Below are 24,167 nucleotides of genomic sequence, written 5' to 3' on the forward strand. Positions count from 1 at the left end.
CTACCTGGGTGCCTAATGGCCTGGTGTGACAACTGCTCTTCTTAAAGAAGAAAGAAACTTATAGCACAGGAACAGGCCCTTCGGCCCTCCAAGTCTGCGCTGATCAAGATCCTCTGTCTAACCTATCATCTATTTTCTAACGGTCTGTGTCCATTTGCTCCCTGCCCATCCATGTACCCGTCCAAATATATCTTAAAAGACGCTAACGTGTCTGCGTCTACCACCTCCGCTGGCAACGCGTTCCAGGCGCCCACCACCCTCTGTGTAAAGAACTTTCCTCCTCTCACTTTGAACTCATGGCCTCTAGTAATTGAGTCCCCCACTCTGGGAAAAAGCTTTTTGCTATCCACCTTGTCTATACCCATCATGATTTTGAAGACCTCAGTCAGGTCCCCCCACCACCCAATCTCCGTCTTTCTAATGAAAATAATCCTAATCTACTCAACCTCTCTTTATAGCTGGCACCCTCCGTACCAGACAACATCCTGAACCTCCTCTGCACCCTCTCCAAAGCATCCACATCCTTTTGGTAATGTGGCGACCAGAACTGCACACTGTAATCCAAATGTGGCCGAACCAAAGTCCTATACAACTGCAACGTGACCTGCCAACTCTTGTACTCAATACCCCACCCAATGAAGGAAAGCATGCCATATGCCTTTTTGACCACCCTACTGACCTGCGTTGTCACCTTCAGGGAACAATGGACCTGAACACACAGATCTTTCTGTTCATCATTTTTCCATAGGACTTTTCCATTTACTGTACAGTTCACCCTTGAATTTGATCTACCAAAATGCATCGCTTGCATTTGCCCGGATTGAACTCCATCTGCCATTTATCTGCCCAACTCTCCAGTCTATCTATATTCTGCTGTAATCTCTGACAGTCCCCTTCACTATCTGCTACTCCACCAATCTTAGTGTCATCAGCAAACTTGCTGATCACACCACCTACACCTTCCTCCAGATCATTTACATATATCACAAACAACAGCGGTCCCAGCACAGATCCCTGTGGAACACCACTGGTCACAGGTCTCCAATTTGAGGAACTCCCTTCTACTACTACCCTCTGTCTTCTGTTGCCTAGCCAGTTTTTTATCCATCTAGCTAGCACACCCTGGACCCCGTGTGACTTCACTTTCTCCATCAGCCTGCCATGGGGAACCTTATCAAACGCCTTACTGAAGTCCATGTATATGATATCTACAGCCTTTCCCTCAATCAACTTTGTCACGTCCTCAAAAAATTCTATTAAGTTGGTAAGACATGACCTTCCCTGTACAAAACCATGTTGCCTATCACTGATAAGCCCATTTTCTTCCAGATGGGAATAGATCCTATCCCTCAGTATCTTCTCCAGTAGCTTCCCTACCACTGACGTCAGGCTCACTGGTCACTAATTACCTGGATTATCCCTGCTGCACTTCTTAAACAAGGGGACAACATTAGCAAGTCTCCACTCCTCTGGGACCTCACCCGTGTCTAAGGACGCTGCAAAGATATCTGTTAAGGCGCCGGCTATTTCCTCTCTCGCTTCCCTCAGTAATCTGGGATAGATCCCATCCGGACCTGGGGACTTGTCCACTTTAGTGTCTTTTAGGATACCTAACACTTCCTTCTTCCTTATGTCAACTTGACCTAGAGTAAGCAAACATCTGTCCCTAACCTCAACATCCATCATGTCCCTCTCCTTAGTGAATACCGATGCAAAGTACTTGTTAAGAAAGTCACCCATTTTCCCTGAATCAGCGCATAACTTTCCTTCTTTGTCCTTAAGTGGGCCAATCCTTTCTCTAGTTACCCTCTTGCTCTTTATATATGAATAAAAGGCTTTGGGATTTTCCTTAACCATGTTTGCCAGCAATATCTCATGTCCTCTCTTAGCCCTCTTAATCCCTCGTTTCAGATTCGCTCTACATTCCCGGTATTCTTGCAAAGCTTCATCTGTCTTCAGTTGCCTAGACCTCATGTATGCTTCCTTTTTTCTCTTGGTTAGTCTCTCAATTTCACCTGTCATCCACGGCTCCCTAATCTTGCCTTTTCTATTCCTCATTTTCACAGGAACATGTCTCTCCTGCACGCTAATCAACCTCTCCTTAAAAGCCTCCCACATATCAAATGTGGATTTACCTTCGAACAGGGCCATAAGAAACTACAGAAGGCAGTATGGACAGTCCAGGCCATCACAGAAGCTAACCATCCTGCCATGGATTGCATTTACACTTTTTGTTGCCATGGAACAGCTGGCAAAGACCTCTCCCACCCCAGTAATGCTCTCCTACAACCTCTTCCAGGCAGAAGATACAAAAGCTTGAACACACTTACGAACAGATTTGAGAAAAGCTTCTACCCTGTCATTTTTAGACTGATGAATGGACTCTCTAACGTCAAATAATGTTGATCTTGCTTCACATACTACGTGTGCAGTGTAACTTGTATGCCTCACTCTGTCCAAGCACCCTATGACGTGTCCCTGCTTACTATACAAACAAAGCTTTTCACTGTACATAAGTACACATGACAATAAATCAAATCAATTAGCCATCCCTCCATCGTAAGGTCAAAAGAGGGGATGTTCATTGATGACAGTGCACTGTTCAGCATCATTCATCAAACCTCAGGTGAAAGACAGACCTGGACAATAGTCATGGCTGAGCTGGCAAATAGCTAACAATAAAAACCAAAGAACTGCGGATGCCATAAATCAGGAATAAAAACAAAGTTGCTGTAAAAGCTCAATAGGTCTGACAGCATCTGTGAAGGATAAAACAGAGTTGACATTTCAGGCCCGGTGACCTTTCCTCAGAACAATGTTTCTACCATACAAGTTCCAGGCAATAATTTTCAACAGAAGAATCTAACCATTGCAAATTCAATGGGATTACAAATCACTTAATTCCCTAACGTCAACATCTTGGGGATCAACACTGACCAGAACTAAAACTGGACTGGTTGGATGAACGATGTGGCTAAGAGCAGGTGAAAGGCTGCAATAACTTACCTCCTGACTCTCCCCACCAACTATAAAAAGGTACAAGTTAAGGTTGTATCAGAGATAATGGGAACTGCAGATGCTGGAGAATCCGAGATAACAAAGTGTGGAGCTGGATGAACACAGCAGGCCAAGCAGCTTCTTAGGAGCACAAAAGTTGACATTTTGGGCCTAGACCCTTCATTAGAGAAGTTTCTCTGATGAAGGGTCTAGGCCTGAAACGTCAGCTTTTGTGCTTCTAAGATGCTGCTTGGCCTGCTGTGTTCATCCAGCTCCACAGTTTGTTATCACAAGTTAAGGTTGTGATGGATTATTCCTCACTTGCCTGGTTGAGTACAGCTCCAACAACACTCCAGAAGCTTGTCACCACCCAGGACAAAGGAGTTCATTTGATTCGCACCATATCCACAAACATTCACTCTCTTCACCACTGATGCACAACAGTATATAATACCTACAAGATGCAAGGAATGGAAGGATATGGACCAAGGGCGGGCAGAAATGATTAGTTTAATTCAGCATCATGTCAGCATAACATTGTGGACCAAAGGGCCCGATCCTGTATTGTTTTGCTCTAAGATATACTGCAGAAATTCACTAAGATCCTTTGCACCTTTCAAACCCACACCCTCTGCCACCACCTAAATGATTTGCAAGATCCCCTCCATGCCACTTCACCATTCTGACTTGGAAATATTTTGTTTTTCTTCACTGTTGCTGGTACAAAGTCCAGGAACTCCCTCCCCCTACAGTAAATTGGCTACAGCAGTTCAAGGCACCTTTTCTAGGGCAATAAACGCTGGCCTAGTCAGTGAAACCTACAGGACCTGAAAGAAAAAGTCCCTGTCTTTTTGTTTGGTAGTGAATCAACAAAGACAAAGACAAAGACAAAGACAAAGACAAAGACAATCATATAACACCCAGGAGTGACTTTGTTTGTTGTGCCCATTTTTACAGACAGATTAGACTCCTTTAGAAAATGTCTAATAGCACTGCTATAAGCACTGCATGTTGAATTTTTTTTTGCACTCTCTTGATGTCCATACAGTGTTATTCACTACAGAATTATTCCCATTTAGGGATGTTATTTCTGCCCTCAAAGCTTGAAGGAATTGTGCACCTTCAAAACTTTTTTTCAGTTTGGGATGGTCGGGGATTTATAATATTTACTATGGAGCTTCCTGAATGTTTTCACATTGTAACCCCATTTTTCAGGCTTGAAAAATATCATGAGTGTACTTGGACATGGCTCTCAAACATAATTTGGAACCAAGTCACAGACAGAGATTAGAACAGGTGACAAAACATTTAGTCAGTCAGATTTTGAGGCATTTCTCAGAAGGGAAGAGGGGCACACAAGCACATGCTGGTAAAGTATTTAAGATGACTTCTATGCTTCAATAAGAATGAAAAGTGACAGAAAAAGGAAAGTTACTAAGCATTAGACTGATCGTAACATTTGGTGGTTACTATTTTAGAAGTTTTTTATGATCTGAATGTAGAGAAAGTTGACAGCTCTGTATTATTGATTATACTGTTCTCAGAAGGAGTAGTGATGACTCTGCATAGAATTTCAATAGAAACCAATCCTCCGGAATTAATCAGACTACGAAATAAATGTCTGCTCCTCTAGATCTGAATGCCAGTTTGAGCATTCAATCCAACTCCTAAGAGTTTTGTGGTTAAGGGTTTGAAGCTGATGCAGCAGCATGCAACATGCCTACTGACCTTTATTCTATTAGAAGTATAACACAGCCAGCAGTAATTATGACAACAAACTTCAGAGCTTTAACTTCCCTGGTCTACGGATTGGGCTGTTTAAGTTGCCACAGCCGTGTGCAATTAGCCTGCCTTAGAGTTGCATTAAATGATGAATTGCTCTATGTAACAATCTGGTCTCCAAGTAAAAAAGAAGTTATTAGCTGACTAGACCCAGAGACTGGGCCTAGGATCTTGCGGATGATGCAAGAGTTATGGTCAGCTAAAATTGGATTGGGGGGGGGGGGGAGTATTAAAAAAAGTCAGTACTCCCTGTTTGACATCTAACAATGTTAGAAACTGACACTTGTGTTGCTGCTCAAGATTGTAAATTGTATCAATTCAGTAAACCTGATTTAAAAGTGAATAATCTATGGCAAAATTGACAGTAATTTGAATACCTGGAGATTGTGTTGCCATAGCAATGTCACTGGACTACAAAACCAGAGGCCCAGGCCAAATGCTGAGGACACATGGATTCAAATCCCATCGCAGTAACTGGTGGAATTTAAACCTAATTTATAAAATCTGCATTCAAAAAAGATAAACTATTGATTCACTAATGCTCATGAAGAAAGAGAGCCTGCAATCCTATCTGGTATGGCATACGTGACTCTAGATCATCAACAATATGTATGACTCTTAACTTCCTTCTGAAATGGTCAAGCAAGCCATCCAGTTCAAGGACAATCAGGAACAGACAAGTGCTGATCTCAAAGCAATAGTCACAATAAAAAAAAATCAAATTGCTGTGGGTCTGGAGTCACATGTAGACCATGACGTGGAGGTATCAGTGTTGCACTGCACTGGACAAGGTCAAAAATCACATGACACCAGGTTACAGTCCAACAGGTTTATTTGAAGCTTTCAGAGTCTCACTCCTTCTTCAGGGGTCAGTGAGAAGTATGGCATCAGACACAATTTATAAGCAAAAGATCAAACGGTGACAGAACTGATACAGGGTCGAACAAAACTAAGAGGCCTGTTAAATCTTTAGTCAGTTAGAAAGGATAAATACTCAAATGCCCAAATTTCTCTCAAGTTACTGCCTGGATATAGAGGTTTTATCAGTTCCCTCAGAATACCACAGGTGACATCCCAGATCAGACAACGCATTTTAGGTGTGAGGCTTTCTGACTGTGTATTAACTTGGAGTCAGATAGGTTTTATTTCCAAAGTAGGAATTTATAAGATGCCACATTAACTGTCTACAAATTGTGTTCTTTCTGAACAAAATAGGCTCTATCTACAAAAGCAAATTAACCCCATAGATGTATGGGCACAAGAGAAACAGAGTGTGAGGGAAAGCACATGTGGAAGGGGGGGGGGGGAAGAGTAGGAAGAGAGGTGGGGGAGGAAGAGAGGAGCGGGGGGGAGGCACACGACAAAAAATGCACAAGAGCGTGCATGGGAGAAGAAACTTACAAATTCTAACAGCATTACACAGGGTACACACACGAACGATGTTCTCAATGCGCACGGAGTCCAGGACTGGGGTCACAGTTAAAGGCTATGAGTTGGATCACATCAGACTGAGATGAGGATATTTCATCTGGATAACAGTAAGCTTGTGGAATTCTCTGTCACAGAAAGTGGTTGAGGCCAAAATCAATGAATGTTTTCAAGGAGATAATTCTTAGGACTAAAGGGGTGAAGACATAAGGGGTGAAAGCGGGAACAGAATATGGAATTGGATTGTCTGCTGTTATCATATTGAAAGGTGGAGCAGACTCAAATGACCAAACATGTTACTCCTGTTGCTATTTTCTATGCTTCTGTGATCCAGCACAGAATGCCCTTTAATGTAACAGTGTGGAGCTGGATGAACACAGCAGCCCAAGCAGCATCTTAGGAGCACAAAAAAACAACTTTTTTCTGAAGGGTCTAGACCCGAAATGTCAGCTTTTGTGCTCCTAAGATGCTGCTTGGCCTGCTGTGTTCATCCAGCTCCACACTTTGTCGTCTCGGATTCTCCAGCATCTGCAGTTCCCATTATCTCTGATGCCATTTAATGATCATGTCAGCTCTTTTGACAGTTCTGTCCAATTTGTCCCACAGGCAACCTTCCTCCAACTGTTCATTTCTGAAATGGAAGTTGAATAATGATTAAATCTGCCTCCACTGTGGCACAGTGAATTCCAGATCAAAAAACTTGCAACATAAAAACATCTTCTCATTTCTCTTCTTGTTCTCACAATTATAGGTAGTCTCTCAATTTCAAGACTGAAAGGCATTCAGAAAAAGGTTCACTAGGTTAGTCTTGAGTACAGAGGAATTGCTTTGTAAGAAGTGGTCTTATTCATTTGAGTTTGGAGGAATGAGAGGAGACCACACTAAAAAAGTAGTGATCATGGCTGACCCGAATTTCCTGCCCTTTCCGCCCGTAACCCTTGATTCACCAATGATTAAGAATCGCTCTCAGCCTTAAATATATACATGAGGACTCAGCGCTGCACAGCTCTGTGGCAAGGAATTCCAAAGACTCAACTTTTAGAGAAGAAATTCCCCTTCATCTCAGTCTTAAATCAATAACCTTCCCGCCACCCGCACCCGTAACCACCACCCCTGAGTCTTTGCTCTCTTCTCTCAGGGTCTCCCTTGAGAGGAACTTTTGTCAAGCTCCTTAAAAATCTTAATGTTTCAACAAGATCACCTCTCATTCTCCTAAATATCACTGAATACAGTTCCAACCTGCTCGGCCTCATAAGACAATCCCTCCGTACCAGCAACACCCCAGTGATCTTCTCTGAACTACCTTCAATGACAATAATAATTCTCCCTTAAATAAGGAGACAACCGCTCATATTACTCCAGGTGTGGACTCACAGCGCCTTATACAGTTGCAGTAAGGCTTCCCAATTCATAGGTACCATACATTCACCTCTTGCCTCAAAATCATTAATATGTAGCCCCACTCTCGATCCCTGTGGAACCCCACTGGTTGTAAGTTGCGAATTTGAAGAAGAACCCCGTTACCCACACTCATCATTTCCTGCCCTTGAGTCAATTTTCTATCCACACCATATAAACTACTCTAACATGCTGGGCTCATCTAACAACTTAATCTTTTGTGAAGTACTCGTCAAATGCCTTCTGGAAGTCTGAATATAACACATCGACTGGTTCCCCTCAATCCACTGATTTCCTCAAAATACTTTAATAAATTCATGTTTCTGTGGGGTGGCACAGTGGTTAGCACTGGTGCCTAACAGCACCAGGGACCCAGGTTAGATTCCACCCTCAGGCGACCATGTGCGGAGTATGCACATTCGCCCTGTGTCTGCGTGGGGTTCCTCTGGGTACTCAGGTTTCCTCCCAGTCCGAAAATGTGCAGGTTAGGTAGATTGGCTATACACAATATAATGTCTATGGATAGGGTAGTGGGTGAGTCTGGGTGGGATGCTCTTCAGAGGGTTGGTGTGGACCTGGTGGACCTGATGGGCCAAATGACCTGGCCCCACACTATAGGGATTGTATGATTCATATTCTCCACACGACAAATCCTCTATCCCTAGTTTCATCATATTTAATCTTACGGCCTTCACAGTCTTCCTAGAGTACGCATTTCTTTTCAAGGGATGGAAGTGGCACTAGCGAAAATCAGCATTGGCTACTCATCCCAAACTGGACTCAAGAAAATGGTGGTGTGCTTCTTCCTTGAACCGCTGCAGTCTGTTTGGTGTTTAAATACTTAAACAATACACAGACAATATCAACACCCACTGTGCTATAAGAACGGAAGGAAATTCCAAAAAATTTTGATCCCTGCAATATTGAATAAATTCAAGTTCAGAATGATGTGCATTTTGAGGAGTAAGGACAGCTGATGATGTTCTATGCACCTGCTGCACTTATCATTCTAGGCAAACATTTGAAAAAGTGCTGTTAAAGAAAGCTTTGAGTGTTGGATTTGATGCACATGCCGATACTATGTACCAGCAATACACGAAGGGAGTGAACATTTAAAATTGTGGACGGGGTATTGAATGTCCACATTTGGTTTGTTCCAAATGGCATCAGATTTCTTGACCGTGGCTGGAATGCACTCATGCAAGCAAATGCAAAGTATTCTATCATATGTAGGCTTCTGACATGTAGACAGTTGATAAGTGAGTCCAATGATGGGTTACTCACCACAGTACACTGAGCTGCTACTGTGGTTACAAGACCAGATCTTCTGAATTTCTGGTAGGGAGCTATGGTTGCGCCATGATAACATCACTGGGCCACTAATCCGGACACAGGCTGACACAATGAAGGTCACGCTCAAATCCCACCACAGCAGTTGAAAGAATTTCGATTCAACTACTAAAATTGAAATATAGCCTCAGTAGTGTCCACCATCTGACTGTTGCATATCCTTCGGGGCAAGAAATCCACATTATTTACTCAGTTTGGATTACTTTTGATAATCAGAACCCATAGCAATGAGGCTGATACATAGCTGCACCTGTGAAATGGCCTAGCAAGCCACTCAATTGAAGGGCAATAAGAGATAGGCAACAAATGCTATACTTGCCAGTGATGCTGAAATATTGTAAAAGAATAATGTAAAGATGGTCCAGTCAAGTTTGTGGTCAATGCTAATACTCAGATGTTAATGGGAGATTCGGAGACAGATGCCACTGAATATCAACAAGGATGGTCAAAATATCTCTTATTGGAGAGGATTACTATCTAGCACACAGGTGAAGTGAATGTTACTTGCCACCTTTCCAGCTCAGGCTTGGATATCTTTCATGCCTTGCTGCACAGACATGGACTGCTTCAGTATCTTTGGAGTCATAAATTACACTGAACATTAGGTGATGAGCAAACCCCTTCTGATCTTATGATGAAGGGAATATAATTGATGAAGCAGTTGGTTAGGCCTAGAGCGGCACCCTGAAGAACTCCTGCAGTAGTGTTCTGACACTGAGATAACTAGCCTCTAACAAACCCAAGCACCTTCCTTTGTGCTAAGTATGATCCCAATCAGTGGAGAGATTCTCCTCCTTCATTCTCATTAATCTGAATTTTGCTAGGGTTCCTTAATATTATGAAAAATTGAAAGAACTGCAGATGCTGTAAATCAGGAACAAAAACAAAAGTTGCTGAAAAAGCTCAGCAGATCTGGCAGAATCTGTGGAGAAATAAAAATCAGTTAACAGTTCAAGTCCGTTGACCCTTCCTCAGACCTGCTGAGCTTTTCCAGCAACTTGTTCCTTAATATCATATTGGTCAACTGTTGTTTTGATGTTGAGGGCAGTCATTCTCAACTCCCCTTGACCTGCAGAAAACATGGCGAGTACCTGAGTAGGATATTCTTGTATAAATGCCACTTGACAGCATTTTCAACGACACCTTCCACCATAGGTAATGATAAGAGTAGACTGATGGGCCAGTCATGCTATATCTACAATATGGTCATGAGCAGACGCATCAGTGACAAGTACAGTGATGAGCCAAGCAGGCTTTTTCTCATTTGTTGGTTCTCCAAATACCTGCCACAGCAATTCCAAAGCAGCACTACATCAAACATTCAGAACACTTCATTGCAAGCCCTTCCGCATTCAGTGTTACCAAGCCAGATATGGACAAAATAGTACAGCTGAGGCCTTAGCAATGATTTGTAACTGCTGAGCTTCATTCCTTGCTTTTGTGCTCAATGATTGTTACTGGAGTGAAGGATCCAATAAAGCTGTTTTTACGAAACTAAAATCAAATCAGACTTTTCTGCATTAAATTGCAGCTGCCGGTTTTGTCAAATTTTTCACCAGCTGATTTGTAATCTCCTGCAGTCGGCTAATTTACTATTCATAGTTTTTCATATCACCAAGTTTCGTATCATTGACAAACAGGAAAATATACCATGTACATTCACAAGACTAGGTCACTCAACAACTTCAAAATGAGCAGTGATCCTAACAGGAACCAACAGATAATGCCACTGTATTCTTTTTCCTATCTTGCTGCTTTCTTTCCCACGGCCAATTTTGCATCCATGTTGCCACTATCCTTTTAATTTTGTTAACTAATCTATTACATAGCATGTAATGAAACATCATTTGACATTACACATACAGCACAACCTCTGACTGCAGGGGCACTACCAGCATGTCACATAGGAGTCAGAAGATCTGGGTTCAAGTACCACCTGCTGTGGAGTTGTGTCATAACGTCTCTGATAATTTTAAAATATCTACAACCATCAACTCTATTACCTCAAAAGAAATCATGATTTTCCCTTAGCAACTGGCTTTGTCATCCCTTATTAACCTATGCTTTTCCAGTTTTAAAATAAAAAATTCTGGGATATGATTGTTGCCTGCAAGTCCAACATTGCTGACCATCATTCACGGCCCTTGGACTGAATAACTGGCTACATTTCACAAGGCAGTTGAGAGTCAACCAGTTCGCTGTGGGTCTGGAGACATGTAACCCAGAACACTTTTGGAGGGGCTGGGGCATGGCAGATTTCCCTCCTTAAAAGAGCAGTTTTACAACAATAATGGTTGGAGAAACTCAACAGCTCTGGCAGCATCTATGAAGAGATTAGTGTTAATGTTTTCAGTCCAGTAGCCCTTCTTCAAAACATTTTAAATCCAGACAAGTTATGTCTGTTTTGTCTCCACAGATGCTCCCAGATCTGCTGTGTTTCTTCAGCAATTTTGTCTTTGGTTTCTGATGTCCAGCATCTGCAGTTCTTTATTTTAGTTAATAATGGTTTCCTGGTTGCCATTACTGAGACAAACTTTCACTTCCAGATCTTTTTGTTAGTTGAATGTAAATTCCACCAGCAGCCATGATGGGATTTGAATTTCACCCCCCCCGCCCCCTCAGAAGACCTAGATCTCTGGGTTATTCAACTAGTGATAATACCACTAGACCACAATCTTCCTTTTAGTGACAGTTTTGCCCTAAATATTTTCGTTTACTCATTCATGGGATGTGGCACTTTGTCTCCCTGAAAAACCAAGTGCCATTTCAGAGGCAGTTTAGAGTCAATAACACTACTGTGGATCAAAAAAGTGACACATTTGCCAAACTGGGTAAGGAGTGAAGATTTCCTTCCTTAATAAGGTTATTGAATGAGATAGGTACTTACAACAATTGGTAAAGTCACTGTAGCAATGATAAGCTTTATATTCCAGATATATCAACTGATTTCAAATTGCATCGGGGCCATGGCAACATCAATCTGAAACTCCAGATGACTAATCAGTGACAATGCCAAAATGCTCCCGACTCCCTACAATTTCTAACTTCCCCAATACTGACTGGCCTGTAGTTGCCAATTGTATCTTTTTCTACTTTTATTATTCAATTCAACCCAGAGTCTGTAATGCCATTTATTGAGATGACGACTGGTCTGGTAAACATCAATTCCACTTTCCTGCTGTTTTCCCATAATTCTTAATTCCCTGATTTTTAAAAAAAAAACGATGTTAGCCGCAAATATACTTAACCTAGGCTCAACAGATTCACTGCCTTCAGGAGAAATTCATCCTCCTATCTAAACAAAATGTTATTGCCTTTGGTCCTAGACTCACCCACAAGGGTAAATCTTTCCACACCTGTCTGCTGAGTCTCCTCAGAATCTTGCATATGACAATAAGGTTAATTCTAAATTCCAATAAGCACAGGCCCAACCTAAATCACTTCTCCTCATAAGACATTCCTTCCTTAACTAGTATCGTGTCAGTCAACCTGCTCTGGACTGTCTCCAAAGCCAGTATATCTTCCCTCAGGTAACCGGTCCAAAACTAGTCACAGTATTTAGCTGTGGCTTGACTGCTGCCTTGAATACTTTCAGTAACACCTCCCTGACTTTATTTCCTTTGAAATGAAAGCCAATATCCCATTTGCCTTCCCTATTACTCACTGAACTTGGAAGAGGAGAGTCATGGATGAGGGCTTCCAAATCCCTCTGACCTGCTGCTTTCTCTATTTAAAATTCATCTCTTCTCCTCCTGTCAAAGTGCACAACCTCATTTTCCCCACACGAAATTCCACCTGCCAAGTTTCTGCACGCTGGCTTAACATGTCTAGATCCTTCTGCAGACACCGCATGTCATCTTCACCACCTGCCTTCCCATCAATTATCTTCTGCAAACTTGGCGATAGTAAATTCATCTTACTTATCCAAGTACATAGAACATAACAGCACAGTACAGGCTTTTCGGCCCTTGATGTTGTGCCAACCTGTAATACCAATCTCAAGCCCATCTAACCTACGCTATTCCATGTATGTCCATATGCTTATCCAAAGACGACTTAAATGTACCTAAAGTTGGCGAATCTACTAGCGTTGCAGGCAAAGCGTTCCATTCCCTTACTACTCTCCGAGTAACGAAATTACCTCTGAGATCTGTCCTATATCTTTCACCCCTCAATTTAAAGCTATGCCCCCTCGTGCTCGCCGTCACCATCCTAGGGAAAAGCCTCTCCCTATCCACCCCTCTGATTATTTTATATGTCTCAATTAAGTCACCTCTCAACCTTCTTCTCTCTAATGAAAACAGCCTCAAGTCCCTCAGCCTTCCCTCCATACTAGGCAACGTCATAGTAAATCTCCTCTGCACCCTTTCTAAAGCTTCTTCAGCCTTCTTATAATGCGGTGACCAGAACTGTACACAATACTCCAAGTGCGGCCGCACCAGAGTTTTGTACAGCTTCACCATAACCTCTTGGTTCCGGAACTCAATCCCTCTATTAATAAAAGCTAATTGTAAATAATTTTGGCAACTGCCCTAAACCCTGTGACACATCACTAGTTACAAAGGTGCCTTCCTGAAGATGCCCCTTATCCCAATCGCAACTACCATTAGTTAGCCAATTCTCTATCCATGCTAGGAGATTGCTTCCAATACCGAGGGCTTTTATTATTTCACAAGATCTGAACACCAGTGGCTGTGCCAACAACTCTTCCCTAACTATCCTTTAAAAGGTGGTGGTGAGCTGCCTCAAAATTGTTGCAGACCACATTTTTGCAAAGCACTGTTCAGGGAGAGAGTTCCAGGATTTTGCTCAAAAACAATGAAGCAATGTGACATATTTCACAGTCAAAATGCTGGGTTCACATTTATCTGTTCTTGGTGGTCGAGGTCATAGCTTAGAAGGTGCTTTTGAAAAGCCGTCATTCATACAGCCAAGGCAGACAGATTGTGGCCAGACATGCTGCCATTTTGACTTTCTAAAAAAAAATCAATCTACATACTTTCCAGCCAAGTTTTTAGTCATATCAGACTGCCACCAATCAACCCTGCAGTGCCTCCTGTTTTGGCTTCTGTCAACTATAATCATGTGAAGTTCCTTAGGATGATTTTCTACAAAGCGCAAAATAAATACAGATCATGTTTCCATTTTTGGAACAAAAGACAGCATGTTGACAGATAATAAGTTAATGCAAACACAGCTAGCCAGAAGGAAAAATATATCCTGTTCACCTTAATATCCAAATTTCATTTAGAAAACCAAGTGCACTTGGAAGCTTGTAACACAGATAACGTGACAAAAATCGGTCGCAGGAGGAGAAATGGGGCACAGAGGAGCAGTGAAATGATTGCTTTTAGTCACCACCACCATTGTCAGTAAAACAGGTTGAAAGGATTCTTAAAAGGTGGGCAAGTAAGTGGTGTGGCATAACACTTCAGAGAGAGTGAACTGTGAGACCATTCTCTAGAGGAAGAAAAATATATTTCTCATTTTCAAAAGAACTGGAAAAGTGAAGAGGGGAGGAATTCTGATTGGGAGTTATTTCTTGACTGTTGAGCATGTTGCTTCATCACTGTCTTGATTTGGAGATTAGTTTTAAAATCTGCACCACTGTTCTCAAATCTTTGTTGTCTTGCAGTTACTCCATCTTCACCATCCTTCATTCCTACTTCCCTTATTTTCTGTTCCTAATTTGATCTCATGTATATCATTAGTTTTCAAAGTTCCACTTTTAGAAGTCATGCCATCAGTTGTCTCAGCCCCAAGTTCTGACTAAATACCTCTCTCCTCAAAACATATGTCTCTTGCCCTAATGTTGTCATGTCAAATTTTGCTTGGTAGGGTCCCTTTGGATTGCCTTACTACAAAAGGCTATACAGCAACCCAAGTTTCTATATAGCCTCTATATACTCTGTCCAATTACAATTCAGATAAAACACATTGACTTTAAAAATAATTAATGCAAAATTACTGACATCTGTCAGAGGTTCACCAGAAAAAGTATAAAACGACAAAGGCAACAATGCACATGATTAGCAACATTATTTTGTGTTTTATATATCCTAGCCTGCCAGGGTTATTTTCTAAAACATTTTAACTAAATTGGGGTGACTGCATGCAACGGTTTGTTGCTCAGGCTTGAATTATCACCCTCAAGTATTGGGACAATGCCATTAATATCAGCAAAGTGCTTTTTTTAAAGCACAAGTTCTTGATTTATTTTCACAACTTACTGGTATTCACACCTGCACATTCAATGCCAAACTCTGGCATCAGAAATGAAGTTCTATAATTAATTTTGTTTTACAATAATCCAACAAATAAATTAACTAGCACAGTGAATACCAAGTCTGATTAATATGAAATTAAATTTGACCAAAATAATTTAAACTCAAGACAATACATAACAAACAGGGGATTGGCAGAAGACAAGAAATGCAGCATCACAGAACGCCCTCCTCCTCCAGGGAGTGTATTTTACTAACTGTAACTGCTAAACATAAACAAATGCTCTGACTTGATCCTCCGGTTTTAATGTAAATCATACCCATAGAGTAGGTGACATTTAAGTTTATAAATTAATAGATGCAAGGCTTGAGTAAATCTTTAGAAAGCAAGCACTTCATTAATTATAAAATTACATCATTACCTTTGAAACATTTTGGAGATTGAAATCAAAATCAGAGCATGTGTTCCTTCTGGCAAAGTGGAGGTTAATTGTTTCTAATAGAGTAAGTTATTTTCATTACCTCCTCTAAGCCCCCTCCCGCTCCCTGTGAATTCGGATAGGCACAACAGGCCTGCCTCCATTTCCATTACAACTTAACATTTCCAACATTAAAAAGATTGCCAGAAGAAAAGACAAAGCAAATGATAAAACCGGTGATGCATTTTTTCCTGTTGAAAACCTCATTTAAAATGATCAAATAGAACAAATTAATGATCTACACACATGTCTAAACTGAAGATCTATAGAAACTTATTAACTTTCATTCTTGATGGTATCAGGCTTTGTTGAAATGTAGCCAATATGGAGAAGGGTTAATAATACGGCACGTAACGAAGTGTTTCGAATGTCTGATGCAGTGCTGCTTCAGAATTGCTGCAGTTACGATCGAAATCAAGAGGTACTGGTGAAGTGACAACCTCAGCAAACAACAGCAGGCTCTCTCAATTCACATTTCTTCGCCGCTTATTTTGGGAATAAGGAACAATTTGTGTCTTGAAACCAGCCTTCCAGTCTACTGGAAGACAGTTAAAAGTATGACGCTTTGTGCTTGTGACATTGTTCTCAGTCAAGGATATATTCCCCATCACCACCAAGGCCCTGAATCAATATCTAATTAAGGAAACATCCATATAAGTAGAGAAACAGCAGCTGTGTTTAAGTGGGGCTACGTAAACGTGACATTTATTACAATGATTACAGTACACCCAACACACATTAATACAAAACACCTTTAAAGATAGACACCTGCCTTTTGGCAAATCCAGCAAGAACATGAATTATTATTTATATTGTGGATGAATCGAATGGTTATGAATAAGTTACAAGAGATTATTATTAAAAAGGGTTACAGGAAAGATCATAAAGCTTCAGGGGTCAGACTCAAATTAAAGTACCCGTGAACCACCCCTCTCACCCATCAAGTGAATATATTATTAAATACAATTGACATATCTTACATGACCTTATGACCATTATCACATCTGGATCCAAATGCACAACTGGCAGTGAAAGCTACATGATACAGTAACACTAATATGTCTGCCTCGTCTGATGTCACAATTGGATTGCTTTCACAACACTTCAAAAGAAAAATAAATCAAAAAACTCCAATGTGTTATACAGAATAGGAAATATACTAGAGAGCATTTCTTTAAACAAAGATCTCCAGCATTCAGGCACAACCATACAAATGCACGGTCTTTGTAAGATGACAACTGCAAAGAAGTGAAGGTCTTTGTCAAGATGCTTGATTTGGTAAAAAAAATTAATTAGTTCCCCCAACTCCCCTCCCACCACAGCCAAATCAGCACTAAGCAAGACAAAACCCCAGGATCCGAATAACACACCTATACACACACACGAAAGAAATTCCAAACAATGTATGTGACCAAATTTTACATGTGATTTCCTTAAATCACATTTGTAAAACATAACCAGAGGTATACACAGGCTCTCGCACACAATATTGCCAGTGACCTTCTACAGTGCTCTGTGAGGTGCTGCAAATCCCATGATGACAATATTTTATATCTAATATGTATTAAATAACATTATATACTTTTAAAAGAGATACACAGACATTATACACACTGAATACCGGATCAGTCCAGAATGATGGTACAGCCTGTCCTCCTACATGGATGAGGATGGGGTTATATAAAAGGTGTATGGAGAATTAGATGGTGATCTTAATAGAAATTATGTTTGTTTTAAGGATGGCAGCGATTGCGGGTCCAGGCTTGGCCCCGGGTTCCCCTCAGCCCTGCCCAGCCCAGCCCGGTACCTGGTAGACTGAAGCTTTGGGCAGGTCCAGGCAGACGGTACAGCACAGCACCGAGTACAGCCTCTCCTCCAGCTTGTGCTCCACGCCGGCCTTAGCCCCCGCCGCCGCTCCACCGCCTGAGGCCGCCGAACCCGAACCCGAGCCGGAGCCGGCCGCCGACTCGGCCTCCAGCCGGGCCCGCTTCTTCGAGCTCGGACCTTCCTCTAGCTCCGGGCGGCTGCTGAGCTCCTGAGTTCCGGCTGCTGCTACTGCCGCCGGGTGCAGCGGGTCGGAAGGGCCCGAAGAAGCCGCCGCCGCTGCCGCCGCCATCATCATCGCCGCTGCCGCCGCTCCTCCCCCTCCCGCCGCTGAAGAAGCCGCGGGCACCGGCTCTCTCTCCTCCACCGCCGACATTTTTATTTGTTTTCTCGTCACCCAGTAACCCCCACCTCCCCCTCCCCGACCCCGTAAATCACAAAAAAATAAATGCGACCGGTGACTATTTTCTTCTCTTCACAACTTTTGTTTTAAAAATTACGATTTTAATTTGAAATGTGTTTTAAAGGTATTTTCTGAGGTAAACGATGCCTGTCTGCCCTCCGCCTCGCCCCCTTCCTCCGTTAGAAACCAGCCGCTGATTCGATGAGAAAAGCGCAGCCTCGCGCCGCCATCTTTGTTTTTCTTCTTCTTTTCGTCTCCTCCTTCTGTGACGCGCGCCATCCGCGCCCCCTCCAATCAGGGTCCATTTTACTCCAACCTACCAATGGCGGCCGGCTTTGCGAACCATTGGGGAACCCACCCCTCGGGCTGTCGTTCTCTAATTAGTCAGCAGCGACTACAGGCTCCTATTGGTGGAGTGTTTCGCGAACACGTCAGTGTCTCCGCCCCTTTCCATTCCCATTCATTCATTCAACAAGGGCTCAGGGCTATACAAAGTAGTGACCCATGTTCAGCCGGAAGGTGTTCCCAGTCATTCAACATGAGAAGGCCTCTTTACCACGGTTTTTTTGTGTGGAGCAGTGAGTGTTCAAGTCCCACTGCTCCAAAGATATGTAACAACATCCCTAAACAATTGTTTAAGTCGAAAGTCACACAATGCCAGGTTATACCCCCACAGGTTAGTTTGAAATCACAAGCTCTTGGAACATTGCCCCTTAGGGGACTTCACCTCCACATCATGGCTACCAGGGATAACACGGTGTGGAGCTGGATGAACACAGAAGGCCAAGCAGCACCAGAGGAGCAGGAGGGCTGATGTTTCAGGCCTAGACCCTTCTTCAGACGCTGCTTGGCCTGCTGTGTTCATCCAGCTCCACACCTTGTTATCTTGGATTCTCCAGCATCTGCAGTTCCTATTATCTCATGGCTACCAATTTTTTTAGAAAATATCTGCCTCTTGACTGCAGTCCAAGAGCCCACATCACAGCATGGTGGTGGTAACGATTAACCCAGAGGACCAGGTTAATGTTCCATGGGAGGACATGACATTTGGTGGAATTTGAGTTCAATTAATAAAATGTGGAACTTACACCTTGCCTCCATTACTGTCATGATGATTCCCATGGCTTTGAGGAATCAGGTGGTGTACTGATGTCTGATATTGACAGCGATTCCCCCTTTCTTCATCTTCCAAACTTCAGTGAATACAGTCCTAACTGATTTAGTCTCTCCTCGTGCGTTTAGTTGGCTCAGCTGTTAGCGTTGCTGCTTCACAGAGCCGGGGACCTAGGTTTGATTCCACCCTTTGGCAACCATCTGTGTGTAGTTTGCAACATCCTATCCGTGTCTGCGTGGCTTTCTACTGGGTGCTCTGGTTTCCTTCCACAGTCCAAAGATGTGCACGTTAGCTGGATTAACCATGCTAAATTGCCCATTGTGTTCAGGGATGCGTAAGCTAAGGGGCTTAGTCATGGGAAATGCAGGGTGAAAGGGATAAGCTAGGGGATAGGTCTGGGTGGGATGCTCTTCAGAGAATCAGTGTGGACCTGTTGGGCCAAATAGCCTGTTTCCACACTGTACAGATTCTATGATTGTATGAGTCCTGCCATCCCAGGAGTAAATCTGCTAAATCTTTATTGCACTCTTCCACCGCAGAACAGTTTTTCTCAGAAAAGAGAAAAAATGCAACAATACTGCAAGTGGTCTCGCTGATGCCCTGTACAAATGCAGCAAGAAGTCCCTGCCTCTATCCTTGAACTCCACCTGCACGCCTACTTTCAGTGACAGGTGTACAAGGTCAGAGATAATGGGAACTGCAGATGCTGGAGAATCCAAGATAACAAAGTGTGGAGCTGCATGAACACAGCAGGCCAAGCAGCATCTCAGGAGCACAAAAGCTGACGTTTCGGGCCTAGACCCTTCGGTCTCACTGCACACTGTCCATTGCCGATCAGATAATAATCTGCTCCTCTGATGCTGCTTGGCCTGCTGTATTCATCCAGCTTCACACCGTGTTATCTCAGATAATAATCTACCTGTTTTTGTGACCACATTGGATAACCTCACATTTTCCATGTTATATTTCATATATTTGCCCACTCACTTAACTTGTCCAAATCACATTAAAGCATCTCTGCATCCTCCTTATAGCTCACCCTCCCACCCAACTCTGTGTAATCTCCAAACATGGAGAAATTACATTTAGGTCCCACTTCTAAATCATTAATATATATTATGAACAGCTGGGTCCAAGCACTGATCCCTGCAGTCACTGGCTGCCACTTGGAAAATGACCTGTTCATTTCCTATTCTTTGTCTCCATTCTGTATTCTATCCATGTCAATATACCACCCAATCCCACGTGCTTTAGTTTTACTTGCTGAGCTCTGGTGCGGAACCTTATCAAGCACATTCTGAAAGTCCAAGTAAACCACACTGACTGGTTCCCACTGATCAACTCCACATCCTCAAAACATTCCAATAGGTTTGGATTAAATTCAGATTATTCCAATAGGTTAGTACAGTGGCTCAGTGGTTAGCACTGCTGCCTCACAAAGCCAGGGACCTAAGCTTGATTCCACCTTCAGACAACTGTCTGTGTGGAGTTTACACATTCTCCGTGGGTTTACTCCGGTTTCTTCCCACTGTCCAAAGATGTGCAGGCTAGGTGGATTGGCCATGCTAAATGCAAGGATAGGGTCAGGGGGTAAGTGGGTGTCTGGTGGGATGATCTTCAGAGATTTGCTGAATGGCCTATTTCCACACTATGATTTGTCAAACGTGAATTCCCTATTGTAGATCCACACTGTCTCTCCATTCTGTCATCCCAAGAACTGCAACAATTCATAAAGGCAGCTCACTGCCATCTCCAGGAATTTATGGGACAAACAATAAATGCTGGCTATCTACCTCCCAGTAAAGAATAGCTTTAAAAATTAAAGCATTGGTAAGACAACATTTGGGAATGCTCTGTAGTCTTGGACGATCTCTTCACATAAGAATGGAGAGTTTTGAATTTGCGAGAGTGCAACAAAGATTCATTTGACTCAAAACAGGGATGAAGGGTTTGCCCTGTGAGGAGAAATAGGTTGATACTCCTGGAGTTCAGAGGATTTAATTGAAACTGGATACTGAGCCACCTCATATATCAAAGGCAGAGGTTCCCAGGTATTTTAGAAATTAAGACATGTTTAAAAAGTGCAGGAAAGTGAATTCAGTTGAATGAGCACCAATGGATGACGATGAAAGACAGAGCACCCAAATGTTCAATTTCCTACTCCCATTCCTATTTCCAATCTTCTTAATAATTGACAAATTGTGTGTTTTCCAAAGATTCACAATGGTCAGTTTGTTCTTTCACACTTGGACAGATTCTGACCCTCAGCAATTTATATGGCACTGTTAATATAGCAAACTTTCTCACGAGATATCACTGAAGCAATTCATAAACAACATTTGACAGAGTCACTCAAGTAGATACTAGAACAAAGACAACATCTTGCAGATGTTGGGAATCTAACTAAAAGTCATCAACCTGAAGTGTTAGATAATAAAATGTGAAGCTGGATGAACACAGCAGGCCAAGCAGCATCTCAGGAGCACAAAAGCTGACGTTTCGGGCCTAGACCCTTCATCAGAGAGGGGGATGGGGTGAGGGTTCTGGAATAAATAGGGAGAGAGGGGGAGGCGGACCGAAGATGGAGAGTAAAGAAGATAGGTGGAGAGCGTATAGGTGGGGAGGTAGGGAGGGGATAGGTCAATCCAGGGAAGACGGACAGGTCAAGGAGGTGGGATGAGGTTAGTAGGTAGATGGGGGTGCGGCTTGGGGTGGGAGGAAGGGATGGGTGAGAGGAAGAACAGGTTAGGGAGGCAGAGACAGGTTGGACTGGTTTTGGGATGCAGTGGGTGGAGGGAAAGAGCTGGGCTGGTTGTGTGGTGCAGTGGGGGAGGGGACAAACTGGGCTGGTTTAGGGATGCGGTGGGGGAAGGGGAGATTTTGAAACTGGTGAAGTCAACATTGATACCATTAGGCTGCAGGGTTCCCAGGCGGAATATGAGTTGCTGTTCCCGCAACCTTCAGGTGGCATCATTGTGGCACTGCAGGAGGCCCATGATGGACATGTCATCTAAAGAATGGGAGGGGGAGTGGAAATGGTTTGCGACTGGGAGGTGCAGTTGTTTGTTGCGAACTGAGCGGAGGTGTTAACGGGTTTTCACTCTCTCCAATGATGCTGCCTGGCCTGCAGAGTATTTCTATCATTATTACCTTTTACTCCAGGATGAATTAAGGACTTTTTAAATTCATTCATGGGTCAGTAAATATTGACCAACCCTAGTTCTCCTGGAGAAGCTGGTAGTGAACTGCCTTCTTGAACCGCTGCAGCCCATGTACTGCAGGTTGACACACAATGCCCTTAGGAAGGGAATTCCACGATTTTGACACAGGGACAGTGAAGGAACAGCGATATATTTCCAAGTCAGGGTGGTGATTTGCTTGGAACGGAACTTGCTGGTCATGGTATTCCCATGTATCTGCTGCCCTTATCCTTCTAGATGTAAGAGGTGTGGGTTTGGAAGAGTCTCTTTAACTGTTGGTGAACTTCTGCAGAGCATCTTGTAGATAGTACACACTGCTGCTACTGAGCATCGGCGGTGGGATGTTTGTGGATGTGGTGCCAATCAAGCAGCTGCTTTGTCCTGGATGGTGTCAAGTTTCTTGATGTTGTTGGGGCTGCCCCCATCCAGGCAAGTGGGGAGTGTCCCGTCACACTCCTGACTTGTGCCTTGCAGATGGTGAGTCAGCTTTGGGGAGTCAGGAGGTGAGCTGCAGGATTCCCAGCCTCTGATCTGCTCTTGTAGCCATAATATATCAGTTCAGTTTCTGGTCAATGGTAAACCCCTAGATGTTCAAAAGTGTGTGACGGAACACGTGGTCAAGTGCTGAACTGTTTTAACACAGGAAGGAAGTAAATATGGAAAAGCTTCAGGGTGGGGCAGAATTCCATAGATTGAGGAGCAAAGGAAATCAGAAATGCCCAAGGGGTTGTGAGGCAGATCAAGCTCGCAGAGTTAGGGAGAATGACCAGTTTTAAACTGAGCTTGAATTTTAAAATAGAGGCATTGCCAGCCCAGGAGCCAAAGTAGATCAGCAGGCACAAGGCTGAGGAGTGAAGAATGCTTACAGTCATAGAGCTGTACAACATGGAAACAGACCCTTCAGTCCAACTTGCCCATATGACCACATATGCTAGATTAATCTAGTTCCACTTGCCAGTATTTGGCCCAAATCCCTCTAAACGCTTCCCATTCATATCCCCATCCGGATGCCTTTTAAATGTTGTAACTGTACCAGCCTCCGCCACTTCCTCTGGCAGCTCATTCCACACACGCACCACCCTCTGTGTGTTGGAGTGAATCAGGCCAAAGGACAGCAGAGGTTTGGATGAATGTTAAGTTTATGGAGAATGGTAAATGATAGGCAAGCCAGGGCAGCGATGAGATCGCTAAGATGGGAGACATCAGGGGCATGGGTATTAGTTTCAGCAGATGAGCCAAGACTGGTGGTCAGAACAGTGATATGGTGGAGCTGGAGTACTGATAGTTGAGACAGAATGAATACTATGACTAGACGTATTGTTAAATATCAGTTTTGTACAATTAGCAGCAATTCTAACTATTCCAGTCTCAGATATTATGTCACACCGCAAAAAGCAAAACCAAAAGTATATCCACACGACAGCTGAGTGCAGATACTTTCTGTAATTGCTCGGCCCCTTTGCATTTTACTGGGACACAGCAAGTAGTTGAAAACTTGTCTTGGTCACGGGCCCTGCATCTGATTCCAAGACAATCACACAATCAGCAGCTTAAATGTCTCAATAACAATTTAATGCTGAAAACTGCAAAAGTCAGATAAAATATTTTTAACCCCTTGAGTTGCACCTTGTGTCTGCACGTATAATGTTGAGATTGTAGACTTGCTCGCTGAGCCGGTGCGTTTGGGTGCAGACGTTTCGTTACCCTGCTCGGTAACATGGTCAGTGTACCCCCAGTGAAGCGTTGGTGTTCTGTCCCGCTTGTTATTTATATGTCTCGGTTTGCTGGGACAGTCGGCATTACTTCCGGTCGTGTTCTCCAGTGGTTGGTATATCGGGCCCAGTTCAATGTGTTTGTTGACGGAGTTCTCGTTGGAATGCCAGGCCTCCAGGAATTCCCTGGCACGTCTCTGGCTTGTGTTATTATGGATGTGTTGTGGATTGTGTCCTCCTTTGTCTATGTTTATTG

The 24,167-nt window shown here is 43.1% G+C and overlaps 1 protein-coding gene across 2 annotated transcripts in view; it reads right to left on the reverse strand.

The window, feature by feature from the left end:
* Positions 1 to 18,132, reverse strand: part of zftraf1 (zinc finger TRAF-type containing 1) — a 131,725-nt gene extending 113,593 nt beyond the window's left edge. For both annotated transcript variants that reach the window (XM_048557523.2, XM_048557514.2), the window contains exon 1: positions 17,466 to 18,132. In XM_048557523.2, the coding sequence (XP_048413480.1) occupies positions 17,466 to 17,858 (393 nt within the window). In that variant the 5' untranslated portion in view covers positions 17,859 to 18,132. The remainder of the gene's footprint in view (positions 1 to 17,465) is intronic.
* Positions 18,133 to 24,167: the final 6,035 nt, after the last annotated feature.

The sequence above is a fragment of the Stegostoma tigrinum genome, chromosome 2, assembly GCF_030684315.1.
Source record: "Stegostoma tigrinum isolate sSteTig4 chromosome 2, sSteTig4.hap1, whole genome shotgun sequence".
In the NCBI taxonomy this organism is placed as follows: domain Eukaryota; kingdom Metazoa; phylum Chordata; class Chondrichthyes; order Orectolobiformes; family Stegostomatidae; genus Stegostoma; species Stegostoma tigrinum.